At 38.0% G+C, this 19024-nt stretch overlaps 1 protein-coding gene across 1 annotated transcript in view; it reads left to right on the top strand.

The window, feature by feature from the left end:
- The window catches only part of LOC145999544 (sphingosine kinase 1-like), a 144663-nt gene extending 126612 nt beyond the window's left edge, over window positions 1-18051 (top strand). Inside the window, exons 4-8 of the mRNA XM_083136541.1 lie at window positions 758-857; window positions 3216-3336; window positions 5212-5751; window positions 11776-11915; window positions 12759-18051. Of these exons, the coding sequence (XP_082992667.1) occupies window positions 758-857; window positions 3216-3336; window positions 5212-5751; window positions 11776-11915; window positions 12759-12944 (1087 nt within the window). The 3' untranslated portion in view covers window positions 12945-18051. The remainder of the gene's footprint in view (window positions 1-757; window positions 858-3215; window positions 3337-5211; window positions 5752-11775; window positions 11916-12758) is intronic.
- Window positions 18052-19024: the final 973 nt, after the last annotated feature.

Raw genomic sequence — 19024 nt, 5'->3', positions numbered from 1 at the left:
CTTCATACCATTCTTCCACTGCTTGCTGGAGTCTCTCAGGTGTATCTGATATCAGTACGATATCATCGGCATATAATAGTGCTTGGGTGGCCACGGTGGCTCAGTCGGTAACGCGTCTGACTACCATGCTAAAGGTCCCGGGTTCGATCCCCGGCCGGTTCAAATCCGGGAACTTTTCTAACATTGGAAGCGGCCCCGGCGCCCACCCAGCGTCGAATAACATGGGTACCTGGGGGAAACCCTGGGGGGTAAAGGCGGTCAGGGGCGTGATGCTGATCACATCACCCCCACTCACGACCGGATCAAGAAAGTGTGGGGCGTTACTCCCACACCCCCTATACGCCTTCATGGTGTGGTGCTATGTACAGGGGAACACTTTACCTTTTTTTATCTTTTATAATAGTGCTTGGATATATACTGGCCTTAATCTCCACATACCTATCTTCGTTCTGTGTGTTCGTCGTTTGCATATTTTAGCAATTTCGTCTAAAAATACGTTAAATAGGATTGGACTGAGGCTGTCTCCTTGTTTTATGTCTTTCTCAATGTCAAATTCACCTGAGTGTTCGCCATCTACTCTAATTGTTCCTACAGGATTATTATATACAATTTTTATTGCATTCAATAATCTTACTGGTGTTTTATATCTATATAATTAATATACACAATAAGAATTATTGCAGTAAACCAGGTCAAATATCCTTGTGCAGTTGTTACAGTGTAAACCATTACAATCACATTTAACATATATTTTCAGTGAACCATACGACCAGAACCCAGTGTTGATATCCACCCTTAATATAATCAAAGGAAAGATTGCTCCAATGGACTTGGTGCGGGTAGAAACACGGTCACAGGTAAGTCAGTATGCTAGTTTTTTGTTCTAACAATATGCTTAATGCTGTACACAAACAGGGACTGTTGATTACAATTTGGAGGCATTACAGTAACAATGCTATAAATCATGACCAAATGTTCATACTTTACACACACAGGAGATCTACTGTGTAGAAGTTTTAACAAGAAATGCAGGCTTGACCTGAACTCGAACCTGGATCTCTGGTGTACTGTGACATTACTATCGTTTTTATTGAGCACAGACAGCTTACTGGAAGCATGAAGCAAGCTCGCCACTGCAAGCTGTTAGCTGGATGAGAGCTTGCATCCAGCAATCTACGTAGTTACCAGAATTGGAAGTTGCAGCAAGCTTACGAAGCCGTATAAGTAGCATATGCTTACAGAATGCTTGAAGTAAGCCACATTCTGACAGCAAAGTAAAAAGCAATTTGGGGGGGGGGGTCATGCAACTATCACCCACCAATGTTCGTTATATGATTATTTTTTCTTTTTTAAAGAAATTTTTCTACTCCCCCTAAAATAGGCAATAGTCATGCTGGATAATTCAATTCAATGAACTAACCAATCTCTAACCATGCACTGGTAATGATCAGGCTGGAAAGTTCATACGAACTAACAGATTCCTGAGTAAGTGTCAGTTTTTCTTTGCCACATGTACGTACTTTTTATATAGTAATGAATCAAAAGAGTTGGTCGTGGGAGATGCACTTTAATTCTTTGCATTTCATTTTCTTCTCACCCTTGTGGCTTAACGTTCACACATCTTTCGATGAGTGTTAAAACACTATCATTATTTGTGGTACAAACTTAACTTAAGTTTACTTTACACACTTTTTGGCAGTGCCATCAGGTGGCGGCTATAGGAAACATGAACATTTATATTTCACTTTATTACACTGCATTTCGGATTTATTGCATTTTATCACTTATTTATGTTTAATGAGTATATCTATTCTTATATTAATGGGTGTCTCTATTGTTAATATTTCTTAAAAAATGTATCCACCCACGCTAAGTACCACATACTTCAAGGTTGCGTCCAGCTTGCCATATAAAGCTTTCTCTGACAAGCTACAAGAAAGCTATCGTAAGCTTGCCACAAGCTTGTGTGCTATCTGGGAAAGAACTATTGTCAAATGTTGAATGACAAGTTCTGTTCATGAATGTTGCAGAGCACTAAATGCACGGCCATGAAATTAAGCACGTGGCAGAAGTTCGCGCTGTTGCCACGTCAGAACAAAACCGTGTGTGTTCGGAGGTTTAAAAGAATGAAAAATCTTGTTCTAGAGTTGGTCTTTGTATTCCATGCGATACAAATTGACAGAATTTGCTGGAAAGGTCAGGGATTACACAAAAGTGCCCAGGAGAGAGGTCGGTCTGATGCTCGAACTAGGCAACACAGCCCGGTTGACGTTGCCAACCAGTGCATGGGAACCAGCATCTTTGGTCCCGCTCTCACTTTGCTTCTCCCATATGTGACACCAGCCACCTGTTTTCATGGCCATGCAATTAGGCAAACAAATGCCCTATGAATGTATTTTATTAACGTTCACCTTCTCCTTGGCCAAGTCAGAAATGACTTTGTTCAAAATGTCAGTGTTTTGATTAACCACACCAATATTACAAATTCTGAGACAGAAAAAAAGGTTAAAATCCCTTCTAGAGCACATGTGGAATCAGTGTTGCATTGCTTGAAGTTTTACAACATTTTTTATGGTTTTACTATAACTAAACTATTGCATACATGTACAGAATACAAGGACTGTCTTGAATGGTCAATGGCAGTGGTTCCCAAAGTGTGCACCATGGCACCCTGGGGCACCTTGGCTGATTTACAGGGGCACTGCGAAATGTTCCAATGTTCGGCGGTTACTTGATAAAGAGCCAGTATCATGCAAAAATCAATGAGGAAGAGAAAAGGAGAAGATATGCAGTGAACATCAGCTTCACCTGACCGAATAACAACAACTTCAAATTCAATCAATGATATGATTGTTCCAAATATGTGCTTATTTAGTACATTTTCCATATAAAATGTTTCTGAATTTGAAATATGTGTTTATTTTTTAACTTAAGGCAAGCAACCTAACTGCCTACCTTATGAATTGGGCACCGCAGAAAAATCTTGAAACACGAAGAGTGCCATGAAACGAAAAAGTTTGGAAACCCCTGGCGTATGACATATACAGTTTCCATGTTCCAGGATTTGCAATATCAGTTGTTCTTGAAAATAAGACTTTCAATATTGAGAACTCTTCATATCCTACCAAGGTCCAGCTCAATTTGTAAAATTTAGAAAATAACTTATTTGTGCTTCAATTAATGTAGATATGTATACTTGTTTTTTTTAATTCCAGACTGTTTTTTCATTCCTGTCTATTGGCTGGGGTCTTCTTGCTGACATCGACATTGAGAGTGAGCGCTTGAGGTCGATCGGGGGGCAGAGGTTCACCATTTGGAGTGTGGCAAGGTTGATAGGTACGTACATGTGTGATGTCTTAGAGTAAATGTTGTTAAAGATTTGGGTTGTGATTTGATATGATTCAGATTTCACTGGCCATTTTACTTTTTGGTAACAGGCTCTGTGACTGAGAACATTAAGTTAAGATTTTCGAAGTTCCCAGGTTCAAGTCCTGGGTGTTCTTTGTGAATGTCCCTTTGTCCCTTTATCTAGTTACCACACATTTTATTCCTCACAATCAGCTGAAAAGTTGCAGAAAAGCAATGCTAAATAACTAAAATGCAAAACCAAGTATGAACATATTTTTTGTAATTCAGTGAGTACTTTGCACATTTCAAAGTAAAACTGATTTCGTGATGTGATCTAAAACATTAGAGAAAATTGGAGCTAGCTTTCTTAGTTCCCTTTTGACTTCAGAAGCAGTGGCAACCATGCTTAATAAACTCTATCTGCCATGAGATAGAAAATCTCCCTGATCACCACTCCCTATGCTCCATGCACTAGTTTTGCAAAGTAAATGTCTAAATGGGCAACTTCTGTTTGCTGTCATCTGATTACTAGGGAGCGGATTTTTAGGTAAAAACATATATTTTTTGTTGCTTTGAAAGTCTGCTATAGTCAGTAGGAGTGCCAACCATATAGCTGCAATGTAATCTGTGAAGTCTTATTTCACATAAAAAATGCATAACTTTTACCTTTAACCAGGGGTGTACGGGACAGAATTTTTTGAGTCAGGATGGGATCGGGATGGGAACTTTTTTTAAATCCCGACATTTGGGACGGGAAAAATTCGCAATTTCCCGACACTGGAAATGTTCCAAATTTCCCGCAGCTCTGGAAATCTCGAATTCTACATGCCATTTTAACGTTAAGTGATTGTTTTCGCATTTCTGGAATAAAACCTTACAGTTTCCGGTAAGTTCCAGAAACTTACAATGCAGAAAACGTCTACAATTAACGACTTTTTTGAAATGACCATTCAGTATTTCTTGACTGCTCGGGATCCCGAAGAGTCGGGAAGTCATTTCCTGAAGTCTGGATTGGGACGGGAATTTTTTTCCCGATCCTGGTCCCAACTTTTCGGGATCCTGCACACCCCTACCTTTAACACACATTTCTAGGAAAGAAACAAAATGTAAATATTTTTAGACTCTGAATGCTTTGTGTAAATTCCTATTTTAGAGTTAATGCATAAAATAGACGAAACATTTTGCAATACTTAAACATTGTTTACAAAATGATTCGGGGTTCGTATCTGCAAATCTAAGCTTTTTGTGTAGCAGCAAACTTTCTCACAACTGCTTTGCGAAACAGTGAAGGACGTTAATGGAGTGGAAACAAAAATGAACTCTCTATCAGGGACACCCTTGCAGATACTTAAAGACAAATTCTGAAGTCTGTTCGAAAAAACAGAGGGTACCAAAAACTGTGTAAAGTTGCTCAGGTTCAGGAGAGTGAATGTGTAGTAGAAATTCATGGTGTAAGTGTGCATGATTTCCCACTTCAAATGTACATGTTTGACTACGTGTAATGTGGAAAAGCAGTTTTCACAATACAAGTCATTGTTCAGAGATAATCTGATTTGGAGTACATTTTCAATGGACAATTTGGAAATATGCTTTGTTGTTCATTGTAATCAAAGAATGAAATAAGCATCTTGTTGTCACTTGTCTCTATTTATTTGTTTGACAGAATTTCAAATTAAAATAGACTTTTAGCCACATAAGTATTTCCACTGTTTCGGAACATACAAAATATTTTTCAGCTTTCAGCACCTAAAAATCTGCACACTATTAATTACGTACATTCATCAGTACGTTGGCAATTTTTTATCAGATTCTTATCGGCTCGTCCCCATTGTTGTTTTGTTAATTTCATGTGTGCTCTTCCAGGACTGAGAACGTACAAAGGAAGGTTATCCTACATTCCCCTCTCAGGATACAAAGCAGCCAAAAGAGACCACGCCATGATGCAGAACAAGCAACTTAAAAGAAGCAGCACACAGGCCATCAATGGCCTCGCGCATCCCGTGAGTAACGGTACGTATCGAAGCCAGAGCTACCACGAGGACCTGAGCCTCAACCAGGACTTCAGGAACCACCGCATCGGCTCCATCTCGTCCCAGTCGATGTGTTCCGTGATCAGCAGCGGGGACGAGACGGGGTCCATTTTGGAGTGCTCAATCGGTGGCGACGTGGATGCTACGTTGTCGGATGATGAAACGGGTCGACCGCGGCTGGACAGTTTCTACTCGGCCGTTTCGAAGAAGAGCACCTACTTCTCGACGGCCGGTTCGAGCTACAGGTCTGCGGATGGCTCATCCATGGTCAGCTGGGACAATTTGGCACGGTCGAACGTGAGAATGTATGGTCCTCCTTCACAGCTTCCTGCACTGACGCAGCCCGTTCCTTCCAACTGGGATGTTATTGAGGGTAAGCCCTAACATTAAGCATGAGCTGACTGTTTTCAGATGCACAGATACTAGGGTCAGTGGTGTAGTCAGGGTTCTTTCGTAGGGAGGATTTTGTGGGGCAAAATTTTAGACACTTAAAGTCGCACATTTAAGTGCATAAAATAGAGCTAATGTTTCTCCTCTCTTTTTCTTTCTTTTCCTCTTTTTCTGAAAAGCGAAAGAGAGAGAATGAGGAAGAAAGAAGAGTCATCCATTCCTCCCTCCTCGTAGGAGAGAAGGAAAGTAGGGTGGGGGCGCATGGGGGTAACCTCATTCTTTCCCTCCCTCGCTAACTCCCTTCTTCCTAACTATCTATCTCTCTCTCTCTCTCTCTCTCTCTCTCTCTCTCTCTCTCAAGTTGGCCCAATTTTGAATTACAAATTGTGAGAGAAAGAGGAGAGAAAAGGAAAAGGTATCTCCTTTTCTCTCTCTTCTTCCCTCCCTAGGCTCATCGTGGGCCCACCATCTGCATATAATTACTGGAACAAAACACCTTCTCTACTATTACTATGAGATAGTAATATTCAGTCATTTGCATCTGACTAGCGCAGTTTATATTAGAGGTCTACACTGCTGCAGTTATGTGCCACTTTCTTCTCTGTTTACCTGGAACTAATGCCTTACTGAACTAGTCTTTTCGTACATGAATAGTTTGTGGATAAGTGACAAGAATGCTCTTTCAGTTGTTGACAAGAATAACGTGTTACGGATTTATCTCTTTATGTACGACATTTATTTACACTTCTACCCGTCGCTGTATATACATCTTTTATAAGAAGTCCAATATCAACCGCTCCCGGTTGCCTTTTGCCCCATAACACAGAGAATTGCATTTTTCAAGACTTCACTCTACGAGCACACTATTTACCATAGCGCCAACCCGCCCCTGCAGTTTATCATGCAGAGGTATCTACGCATAGCTACGGTGCTTACGCTCTGTGTGTATTGCTGCATCCGAAAAACTGTCAATCCATTAAGGGAAGGCCACTTTCTTCGATCTGTGAGCCTGAAAATCTGAGAGCATAAGAGAGAACCTAACAGGTATTTATACCTCCGACAAAAGACCCACCCCCAACAACCGGGGCAGGGTTCTATTGTTACCTTTCAAATGGGGAAGCCGTTGAGGGAACCCAACTGTTGACTTCCCCGACTACCGGGCAAAAGCAATCTAGGCCAGAACATGTACAAATAAATACAGTTTTACATACATACTTTCCAATTTCCAACTGTGTGCGTAAAAACCACACAGCACAGTATAAATTTTAAAAGCTATGTTGATTAATAAGGCAAACTTGAATCACATGTATGTAAACTTTTACAAAATGTTGTTTGAAGAAGATGTATTGAAGAAGATCCATCCATCAACAAAATATCAATGAATGACTTCAAATTCTAAAGAACCTTTTGGTTGGAGTGCAGTGCATATCCTAATTTCTTAAATGAGAATTCGGACTGAAGCGACAGGTGACATGCAACAGGTGATCAGCAACAGATGCTTAGAAGCAAACTTTCAGTAATCAATTGAACCTTTTTGAGCTGAAGTGAAACGACAAGCTGCACATGTTGCTCAGACTCGGCCGTTTTCTCAGTACTGTGCATCGTGTTGCCTTAGTTTGTGTTTCATGCATGCACAGTGAATGCTTCACCCAACAAGCTATATTTAGACTCTAGAAGAGAGTCCAACCGGCAGCCTTACAGCATTTTTGAACCTCTAATTTGTTGATATAATAAATTACCAGTGATCGGAAGTAGCATGCTACTTGTACCGGTGCTACTGTAGCTAGCTACAAAATTTGTAGCTGTAGCGGCGCTACATTTTGAAAATTGTAGCAGTAGCGAAGCTACAAAATTCCTGTAGTTGTTGTAGTGAAAATTTCACTACAGCTAAATTTCGTCGCAGCATTTTGAGGAAAATTTTCAGTGCCAAAATTGACAGTAACGCTTACTTTTGCAGGAAGTTCATAAAGACAGTCTATTACATGGAAATACAGATAATCTAGATTGTAGATGTCCACGTAATTTATTCATTAGTATCTGAATAATTCTAAACTGGAATACATGAATATATTCCGGCTAACAGCTACGTTGTTTTGAGCTGCATCGCTATTTTGGGGAAAAACATGCCTCGTTTGCGCCAGTCTGAGAACAAATCCTGTGGATATCCATGGTGTAAGAGACAGAAAATGTCATTAATTACTGTGTAAAACACAACTTGCAGTTTAAAAACAAGCGATCCATTTTCCAATAGAATGACAAAGCAATAGTACCAGCAATGAATGGTTTAGTACATTAACAACATTGACCATTGTCAGGATCTCACCTGCAAGACATTATTGTTACAAGAACGATAGACTTACACTTTCTGGAATTACAATTATTTTCGTCATAATATTTGTTCACAAATTTTCAAATTGCAATGTGTTTAGAACACTCAAATTTACACGTCAGTTTCCTCAATATATTTGTTTCACTTTTCTGTTACTTTCACTGATCATGGCAATGAGGATGAATGTTTTATTTAGTAATTATCCAGAGTCGCTTTCTACCACTTTTGGCTAATTGCAAGAATGAGGAAGAATGATGAATGACGATGAGCAGTGTGGGGAATGGAGGAGCAGGAGGATCCCATCCTCCAGGCATCTTTCCTAGTTTTTATTTTGAGTCCACTTTATGCACAGGTAAGGTAACAGAGACTGGTTCAGAATTGCTATGTGACTCTACTCAATATTTATTCTCAAGGAAAATATGTTGATATATAAATGTAAATAATCCTATCAAATTTCATATATGTATAGTTGTAATCATTAATTTGGGTATCATCCTAATTGCAATACTCGTATATCAAATTTGAATTCATATATGCTGCTTACATAGGTACGTTATTCTCAAACACTATATTAAAAATAAGTAACTAAAGTAAGACTGCTATCAAAATTATCAAATGACTGGAATCAAGTTAATAAATAACAGAATCCATATAGTTGTTTAAGTTTTTATGCAGATGTAGTGCAAAAGTAGCAAAATAGTAGCGAACAAGAGTAGCGTAGTGAGCTACTTTTTGGTAGATGTAGTTATTGCCTGTAATTTGCCTTCAACATCATGTAAAGATGCCGTGTTTTGGTAATTTAGAACGAGACTGCTTTTGTTTGAAACGGCCACCAGCACTTGGAGGCAAGTCACTCGAAACTAGATCAGTCAATGATTTACACATAGCAATGTCTCTTCTTACATTTACTTCTGGTGACTAATAAACTGATTAGTGCAATTATATCAGTATCGATGACTGCATCATGTGAACTGAGCAGAGAAACAAGTGTATTTTGCAACTTGTTGCTTCAGTGTGAAATCTCCCTAAAGGTTCACATAACCACAGCTTGCAATTGCAATTATTAAATAAATCACAAGCCACTCCTTACATGTAGCTTAACAGGTTATTTTTCTAAAGCAAGACCAGCGCTACATGGTGGTAGATAGTGACATGCATCTTTTACGCAAGACAGCTGGTGGCCATTTTTTTTATTCCACTTTTATCCTTTCAATGTGGTTTCCAGTGATCAGAACGCTACATTTTAAAAGTAGCTTCGCTACAGCTACAGCTACTCTTCCAAAATGTAGCTTCGCTACAGCTACAACTACATTTACCAAAAAGTAGCTCGCTACGCTACTCATGTGCGTTACTCACTACTTCGCTACTTTTGCATAAAAAAATTAAAAACAACCATATGGATGGATATTAAAAATCTCCTACTACTGGTAAATAAATTCTGTTATTTATTAATATGATTCCCATCATTCAATAATTTTGAAAGCATTGTCACTTCAGTTACTTATTTTTACTATAGTTTTTGAGAATACCATACCTATGCAAGTGGCATATCAATTCAAATTTGATATATGAATATTGCAAGTAGGGTGTTATCCAAATTAATGATTACAATTATACACAAATAAAATTTGGTAGGATTACGTATTCATGTTCACATCAACATATTTTTCTTCAGAATAAATATTTCATTTTTTGTAGACTGATACGAAGGCAGCATTTTGAATGAAAAGTACCTGGAGCCCTTTGATTACAAAATCAAAAAGGGCCCCAGGTTCGATACCCAGCGGAGGCACATAGTGGTTCGGATCCAGTCTCGATCAGCTTATCTATGCATAAAATGGATTCAAAACAAAAACAAGGAAACACGCCAAGTTGGGAGGATGGGATCGTCCTGCTCCTCCATTCCCCACACTGCTCATCATTCAACATTCTTCCTCGTTCTCACAATTAGCGGAAAATGGCAGAAAGCGACTAGATAAGAGAATAATTAAATAAACCATTCATACTCATTGTCATGATTGAGAGAAGTTGAAGAATAGATGAGGAGGTAAACAGAAGAGGACAAATGGGTAGTGGACTATATCAAAGCGTTCGAAGATTAATATGGAACAGGGGTGTACCTATGAAATGCAAGAAGGTAATATATAACACATACTATGTGCCAGTAATTACTGGATCAGAAACTTGGACAATGTCATAGAGAAACAAAAAGAAGATGCGGGCAGTGGAGATGAAATTTTTAAGGAGTCTTTTGAGGAAGGGATAGAATAAGGAATGAGGAGATCCGACAGGCAGTGGGTGTGGTGAAGCTTCAGGACAGACTAGATCAGGCACGCATGAGATGGTTCGGACACATGAAGAGGATGGATGCAGAAAGACTACCAGTAAGAGCTTATAATGCAAAAGGAGTGGGAATATAGCCAAGGGGGAAACCAAGATGTTGGTGAAAAAAGCAGATAGCAGAGAGTGTTAGGAGAAGAGGACAAGATTGGAACACCGTGGAACGAGAGGAGTGGTGGAAGACCAGGAAAAAAATTAATAGGCTTGACTTCTGTGCTGACCCAGCCAGAGGCAGGAAACGGCGAAGGATGATGATGATGATGATGAGAATGTCATGATTAGCAAAAGTTACAGGAAAGTAGGAAAAATACATAAATTTGAAAACAATGTATATTAACTAAAGAAAATTGTCGTTTCTGCATACTTTTTGCAATATGGTAAAATATATTTAGGAAACTGTCGTGTAAACCTGAGTGTTCTAAATGTATTGTAATTTTAAAATTTGTGAACAAAAATTATCGCGAAAATAATTGTAATTCCAGAAACTGTATATCATTCTTGTAACAATAATTTCTTGCTGGTGAGATTCAGTATACTGACGATGATCAATGCTGTTAACGTACTGAGCCATTTATTGCTGGCACTATTCCTTTGTCAGTGCAGTGGAAAATCCATCGCTCGTTTTTGCACTGCAAGTTATATTTTACACAGCAATTAATGACATTTTGATGTATCTTACACCATGGATATCCACAGGATTTGTTCCGGGGGTGAAGCAAACGAGGCACTTTTTCCAGCGGTGAAGCAAACGAGGCATGTTTTTCTAAAAATAGCGATGCAGATAAAAAAAACATAGCTGTTAGCTGGAATATATTCATATATGTCAGTTAGTTATGTGGATATCTAAATTATTCACATACTAATTAAATAAATTACGCAGATATCTATAATCTACAATCTAGATAATCTGTGTCTTCATGTAAACAGACTGTCTTAATGAACCTTCTGCAAAATTAAGGGTTATTGTCGACTTTTCTGACGCTGTTGCCACGTTAAATTCGCCTCAAAATGCTGAGAAAAAATGTAGCTGTAGCGAAATTTTCGCTACAACTACAGGAATTTTGTAGCTTCGCTACCGCTACAACTACAATTTTCAAAATGTAGCGTCGCTACAGCTACAGCTACAAATTTTGTAGCTAGCTACAGTAGCGACGCTACAAGTAGCTCGCTACTTCTGACCACTGGTGGTTTCTTTGCACTACCCTGGGGAAGGATCTGGGAACAGGTACGAAACGTCGGTTTTTAGAAAGAAAGTGTTAAACCACACACACAAGTAGAGAGTGGTTTTATTTAATGCTAGTTTTCCGTATCACACAGTTGAAATATATTTATTTCCAGGTGAATTTGTAATGGTCCATGCTTCGTACCAGTCCCACATTGGCAGCGATGCTTTCTTCGCACCCAACTCAAAGATTGACGATGGGGTTATTTGGCTCTTGGTAATAAAGGCTGGAATCAGCAGAGGCCAGCTGTTACAGGTGAGAGAGTACTGAAAGGTTTTCAGAATTAAATTTCAAAATTAAATTAAAACAATAAAATACGAGGGTTGGGGAGTAAGTCATGGCAACCCAGTAATAATTCAGGCACCCGCTTCAGGTATGGTGAAGAGGATGGTGCTGCCGATGGTATTTGACATCTTCCACATCGATGGCAGCGTGCTGTGGACAATGCGTGAGATTATTTCGAAGGTTTGTCATAATCATACAAGTTTTTGTAACATGTGTATGTCACAGGGCCAGACAGGTTTTTGTAACTTGTACATTAATACATGTGTATGTCACAGGGTTGCTTGGGTTTTCATTCATGATTCCTACCAACAAAATATCCATAATGGATACTCCTTCAGTTGTATATACAAATTTTTAATACATCCTTCGATTGTCGAATTATTACTGGGTTGCCATGACTTACTCCCCAACCCTCGTAGAACTAAATTCTAGGGCTCAGCTGATGATTTTACGGAGTTCAGTAATTTACTTGCAATAAATTTTTGTAACCCCTCCATTATTTATGAAACACTCTGTATATTTCAAGATGGGTTCAAACCAAGTGTCCCAGAAATAATAATGTAAAAGTTTATCATTAATATGTTAATATAATTTATAGGTCTATTCATAATACATAAATTAATATTATTTCTAGATACATGCCAGGACATACTTTAAAGCCCACTTAAGACAAACGTTGGAACATTACCTGAGCCACAGTATGTTCTTAAACTTAAAATAAATTTACTAGGATATAGTATATGCCACAGCATGCTGGCACAGTTCTTTGATTATAGCATACAACAAATTAAATAAAAGCATTTTTCCTGGCAGTTTCTTTTGGGCTTGTCATCCGGGACACATCTGAATTCTCCAACGGCAGAGATGATACCCGTGACTGCATTCAGATTGGAACCACAATCTGCAGGCGGTTACCTAACTGTGGATGGAGAAGTTGTGGACTACGGCCCAATCCAAGCTGAAGTGATGCCATCCTTAGCGCGGATCTTGTCTCGATGACGTTAGGAGCAACTAATGCAAGTGAACAAACATTGATGCTTACCGAGCAAATTATATTCATTAATTATTGTTAAGAGATTGTCTTTGTAGTAAATTGCGCCAGTTTTTTACATTGGCCTCGTTACCAAATGTTGAATCGGGGTTTAAAAACGTGGATTTTTTTATCAAGAAAGAAAAGTGTGATATAAGGATGAAGTTGTTTACTGTAGTTAATTATTTTTGATAGAAAGTTATATGTATGGTAATTTTGTTGCTGGGTTAGTGCTACTGGTTACTTGTTTGTTGATGAGCTGCTTATATTATTGTACATTCAATCAGATTGGTGAATGAAAATATGCACCAAATAGTGTTGAATTGATCTCAAGAATAGGGTGAAGTCATATTACACTATATAGTTGGCATTTGATATAAGGTTATCCAGAAGTTACATGTTGTCTGGGAAAAAAATATGTTTTTTTTTTGTATCGAAACTATATAGCAGCGAAATTCTGTTTTCACAGTGCATTTTCTTTGTGAAACACCCTTCAGTTTCTTACCGAAATTCCAATATTTATAAGGAACATTAGCCAGAGACATTCCTTACTGTCTCTGCAGATTTTTGCCCTCCTAAAACTGTAGCTTTAATTTTGATTATATTGCCAGTAATGTACTCCCTGATGCAAGTTCTCTTGTATAATATTATTTTGTTTCCATAGAAATGCCACTATATTTAACCTTGCAGAAAATGGTACGACATGTGCTTTAAGAAGTACGAAAGCAAATACGTGTTATGGGACTCTACTGGTGGAACATGTTTTGACTAGTATGCTTGTGCTGTGACGGGTTCTTCAGAAATGAGCACAACCAACCACCAGGCTTTGTTTCAGCTGAAACCGAGAATAAAAACGAGAATCTTAAGCCTTAGCAGTCAAGTAATTTATCTCTGTTACCAGCATAGTTTGACTAGAAAAAATAGTTTTATATTGCACAGTCGTCTCATCAAGTCAAATAACTACTTAATGCAATATTTCAAGTGAATTGTAAAGATTTTAAGACCAAAAACCCTTACCTAAATGATTTAAACCGAAAAGGTGGTACCCTTGGCAGATCACATATGTATATACCAAATTATTCATAGACATTCAATGTTTATCCCCTTTTTTTTACAATGTGTTCGCATTTTTTAAAGTGATATTATAGGGTGCAAATATTTTTTGGCTATAAATACAACAGTACTCAACATTCCACGATACTGCAAAGTATCTCGCATTTTGTATCCACAATTGCAATAAACCCTAAATGATTTTGTTTTGTCTGTAGGCAATTGTCTTCCAATATGGAGTACAAGGAAATGATCTTTCAGACATGTGCAATAAGTTGTTTTGGGGTATTTTTTTTTAGTGTTAACATGTATAAATGTGTGGCAGTTTTTGAGGACACTTTACGTTGTGGTTTCAGTTTGATGAAAAACCTTGCAGAGTTTGGATTGAATACATTATAGCAATACAACAACAAATAGTTTACAAACTTCAGGTACTATTGCATTTCCGTTTTGTACAAAATTAGACCAGGAAAATGTGTAAATATTATATATGTAGGTATCAGTTGTGTAAAAGTACTGTTGATTATTTACATAGAATTCATTTAGTTAGGAACTAGCGCTAGTGTAAATACAAATTGGAATATTTCTTTCCCGCTGAATTTTCATTCCGAAAAGCATTTAGGAACTCAGTACATGTATTTGTTTCGTCAGAAATGAATGGCAGCGTGAAAATTCTTGGATTAAAATGCCTTTTCAGGAGATAAAGTACGGGAAGAGAAGGGTGAGATGACAAGAAACAGAAATTTAGAGGAAACTAAGCTTGAGATCTTGGAGAAAAGGTTATATTCGAGATTATATAAAAATATTTACAGCCCACTCCACTAAAATGTATCTCAAAAGCATAACTGTTAGACCAGTGGGCACTATTTTTTTTATACTAATACAATTAGTGCCTAAACACAAGGAACACTCTCGTAGAATCAGATCTCCTGTAGAAACTGAACTACTGTTTATTTCAATCCATGTTTACTCCTGTAAGGTATACTTTACCAACACAACTGCTTCCTCAAATGCCAAATTTATTAGGTTAAATGTTGCTAATAGTGTTGTGTAGGATGAAAAGAAATGCAAATCCTATAATTCTTCTTTTTCTGCTAAATCTGTTAGAATTTCATGACTTGATCATACTGTAAAATCAGTTGTATGAGCAAATTTCGAAGACCTTTTCAATGCATGTCAATTTTGTCTAGTTCTTTCGTCTGTAATATGTCTACTATTAAAATTTTAAAAAAAGCAATAGTAAAAAATTCTCTTTAGATCTTGATTGTGCATGCAATACACAAGCAACAGTGATCCGGTGTTTGTTCATTTGGAGAGAGAATACTTAATCCAAGGAAAAGAAGTTTTTTACCATGTACCGAAAAAATTAAATTTTGCATGCTTTTTTCTGCAGTGTAAATTTTATTGAAAGTTAAGGTATATCAGTTGCATGCACAAAATTCCATGAACACATAGACTGATAAAATAGACAGCAGCTTAAAAGCATTAGGCCATAGTTGAGCTATATAGAAACAGTTCTATGCTCATAGATCTTTACATTCCAAAGATATGTAGTAAATATCCTAGATTTATGATGGATGCAGTAAACTTACTTACGTGAAATTTAGAAATTTCGTATTTCTGTGTTGCACAATTTAATGGTTATATCCTATTAATTTCAAAGATCCACTGTCTTCATTCATTAAGGGTACGGCATCTGGAGCGGAGATGGTACCACGTCACTGCTTTGTTTGTTTCCGGGTGGCGGTAGTTGCAATTTCTCCCATTCGGCAGCGCTGGCGCGTGTATTCTGGTTTGAGTCATCTGTTTCCTGTTGCCAGGTGGCACTACTGGGTGGTGGTTGGGGGGGCTGGGCTGTGCTGCTCGGTGCGGTGCAGTTTCTGTTCCCTGTGTGGCTTGAGGGGGGTCGAGTATGCGCACCGCATCTTTTCTTTTTTCAGGTCGGGGATCTTTTTTGAGGATGGGGTACCAAGTCGGGTGTGCCTGTCCAGGTTCAGTGATGTGTGTTTATAAGAGGTTCAAACGATCATGTGAGTGCAACATATCAATAAGTGGTCATTTGGTTCATGCTAAAGCTGTGGAATTTGTATTGTTGATTCTATGTACTTGAAAATATTTTTTTTATTATTTCTCCTTTGGTGTTAGCAAAATTAAAATCAAATCCTGTAACCCTGTTAATATTAGGAATGTAACTTATGCTCCTAATACAAAGGCTGTCGCAGAGAAGGTGAGACTAATTCCTGTATAGGAAAACAGCGACCTCCATTGGCTAGCAAATGTACTCTGGTGAAAATTCGGTTCATTAGCTGCTGATTGAGACCAAAATGAGCGCAATAGGTCAAAAAGTCGTGACTGCGTAGCAGTTAAAAGACAAGCATGTCCATGGACCCCTCCAAGAATCATTAAAATGAAACAAAAAAATTATAAACCACAAAATTTTTATTCAGAATCAGCCATATCGAGTAGAGTACATCTTTTTCAAAATAGGCACCATTGACAGCTAAGCAAGCGTCCATAGGCTCCTGCCTAAATTCGTCGTCAGGTAGCGAAGTGAAGAAAACTTACGCTGCGGTGATCACTTCTTTGTTCGTCATGAAATGACGACCACGTAAAGCGACCTTTAAAAGTGGAAATAGCCAAATGTCGCAGGGTGCAAGGTCCGGGCTGTATGCTGGATGCAGGAAATTTTCTATTTTTCTCTTCGTCGCGTAATTCTGAAAAGCCTGCGTGGTATGCAGGCGTGTGTTATCGTGGTGCAATATGATTCGCTTGATTCGTGCCCATCTTTAAACAACTTGTGCCATCGGTGCACTATGGCTCTACTCAGTCTATTGAAACATTGCATATGTTTCCGCAGCACTTTTCCCTAAACGCCAACAAAATTTTATGACTTGTCGCTGTTAATCTTGAATACTCATCGCGAAAAGCAATGTTATACACAAAAACCTGGAGGGGTAAACAAAACACGTTCCACATAAATCAACACAGCTGCTCACTAACGTGGTTTCGCAACATGTGACAACTTGCTACGGAAACAAAATGAGTCATCCTACACGACGCGACTAGTGCCGAAACAATAGGCAGTGTTGCCAAGCCAGGAAGAAATCTGTCTCACCTTCTCTGCAACGGCCTTTGTATTAAAAGGTTAACAGGATTTAATTTGAAATTTTTCTGAGAAGACTGCTATTTATCACCAAAGGAGAGAAATTGCAACTACCGCCACCTGGAAACAAACAAAGCAATGATGTGGTACCATCTCCGCTCCAGATGCCGTACCCTTAGTGAATGAAGACAGTGGATCTTTGAAATTATTACAATTTAACCATTAAATTGTGCAATGCAGAAATACGAAATTTCTAAATTTCACGTAAGTAATCCTAGATTTAGATTGAAAAAAAAAAAGACTTTCTTTAATTTGGTGCGGTTGTCATTCCTATTTCCAATTGTGATAATTGGACTGACTTCTACTTTTAAGAAATATGTAATGTATGTACACTTTTCTCAACTCTTTTAACACTATTAATATTTGTACCTGTTGTTTCTGTAGTGTACCTGTGATAGTTTTGTCAATTCTAATACATTTTTGCCAATCAAAGCAGCTTTGTAAATATTTTGACTGTATATAGTTAGCAAAATAGGCTCTCAGTATTAATAACCAAATTCATGAAATATGCGGTTATTATTTTATAAGTTTTCGATCATGTTTGAAAATAACAAATTTATACCAAAATGCTTCATTGATACTGAGTGAATTGTATACTGTTACAAGCAAAGATGTTTGTGTAAAAAAACATATATTTTTAAGGGGGAAGTTGTGTTATGTTCTGTGAACTTTATCATAACTCTTATTTCTTATCTTCTTGGGTGTGAATTGCCTAAATAAATTTCCATCTCTTTATGTAGCCATGAGACTTGTATGCGCGTGTGTGTATATATATTTTGGTACCCATGATTGCAATTTTGTGTTTTCCTTTTGGAATATTTTCTGTACTAAAGAATAAAGAATAGATTATTATTTAGTGAAAATGTACTACTTTATTTCTCAACTTTATTTTTTTATAAGTGTATCGATAAAGGATGTTTTTACTAAAAATTACCTGCAATAAGGAATATACAGTGTGATTCAAAAGTCTCTTGACATTTTCCTTACGATAACGAGTGGTTTTCAGGATGGGATAAAAGACACTGTTGTTTTCCAGCAAGATGATGCACCATCCCATTTCACCAGAATATTAGGGACTATCTCGCTGATACCTGACTCCCCTAGACTTTTTTGTCTGGGGTTTCTTTAAGTTTAGGGTGTACCGAGTAAAGATCAACACCATTCAGCAACTGGCACAGGGAGTAGCTGCAGCAACAGGGGAGATCATGCCAGCCATGTTGGAGCATGTGTTCCAGTCTAAGCAAGAGAGGTGGGTGCTATGTCTATACTTAACAGGGCCACCACATTGAAATGTACAGAGTTTGTCTTCTATCTAAGTACTTTTCAGCAGTATTGTCAGTAAAATTATTTGATTAAAATGTCAAGAGACTTTTGAATCACCCTGTACATGCACAACTAATTGCACAGAAACTACAGGGTTTCTGGGACTCAATGGGTGGCTGTTGTGATGATAGTGAATGCCATATGCTTTTAGTTTTAGTGAAGTCCATCATTTCGTGTAAGTAGACTAAAAAAAACAGCATATTACCCAACAATGATGAAGCTAGTGAAAACATGCAAGTATAAAGAGTGGGGGGGGTTTCTTTCCAGACAAAATCATGAACGTCCGCAGGATTTTTTCCAGGGAGGGGCAAGGAAGGTATTTTTTCAGGGGGGCAAACAAGGCACATTTTCTCCAAAAATAGTGTTGTTCCCTAAAAAAACATTGCTTAAATTTGAATTTATGATGTTCATGCAATAATTAACACACATTATTGTGGCTAAAATGAAATTATGTGTGAAATACATAATTTTTGGTTGACTTCCATTTTCCAGGGGGGGCCACGGCCCCCCCTT

Source organism: Lepisma saccharinum, chromosome 15 (genome assembly GCF_977018435.1).
Source record: "Lepisma saccharinum chromosome 15, izLepSacc3.1, whole genome shotgun sequence".
In the NCBI taxonomy this organism is placed as follows: domain Eukaryota; kingdom Metazoa; phylum Arthropoda; class Insecta; order Zygentoma; family Lepismatidae; genus Lepisma; species Lepisma saccharinum.
The sequence above is the reverse complement of the archived record's forward strand: the minus strand, read 5'-3'. Positions and strand labels throughout refer to the sequence as shown.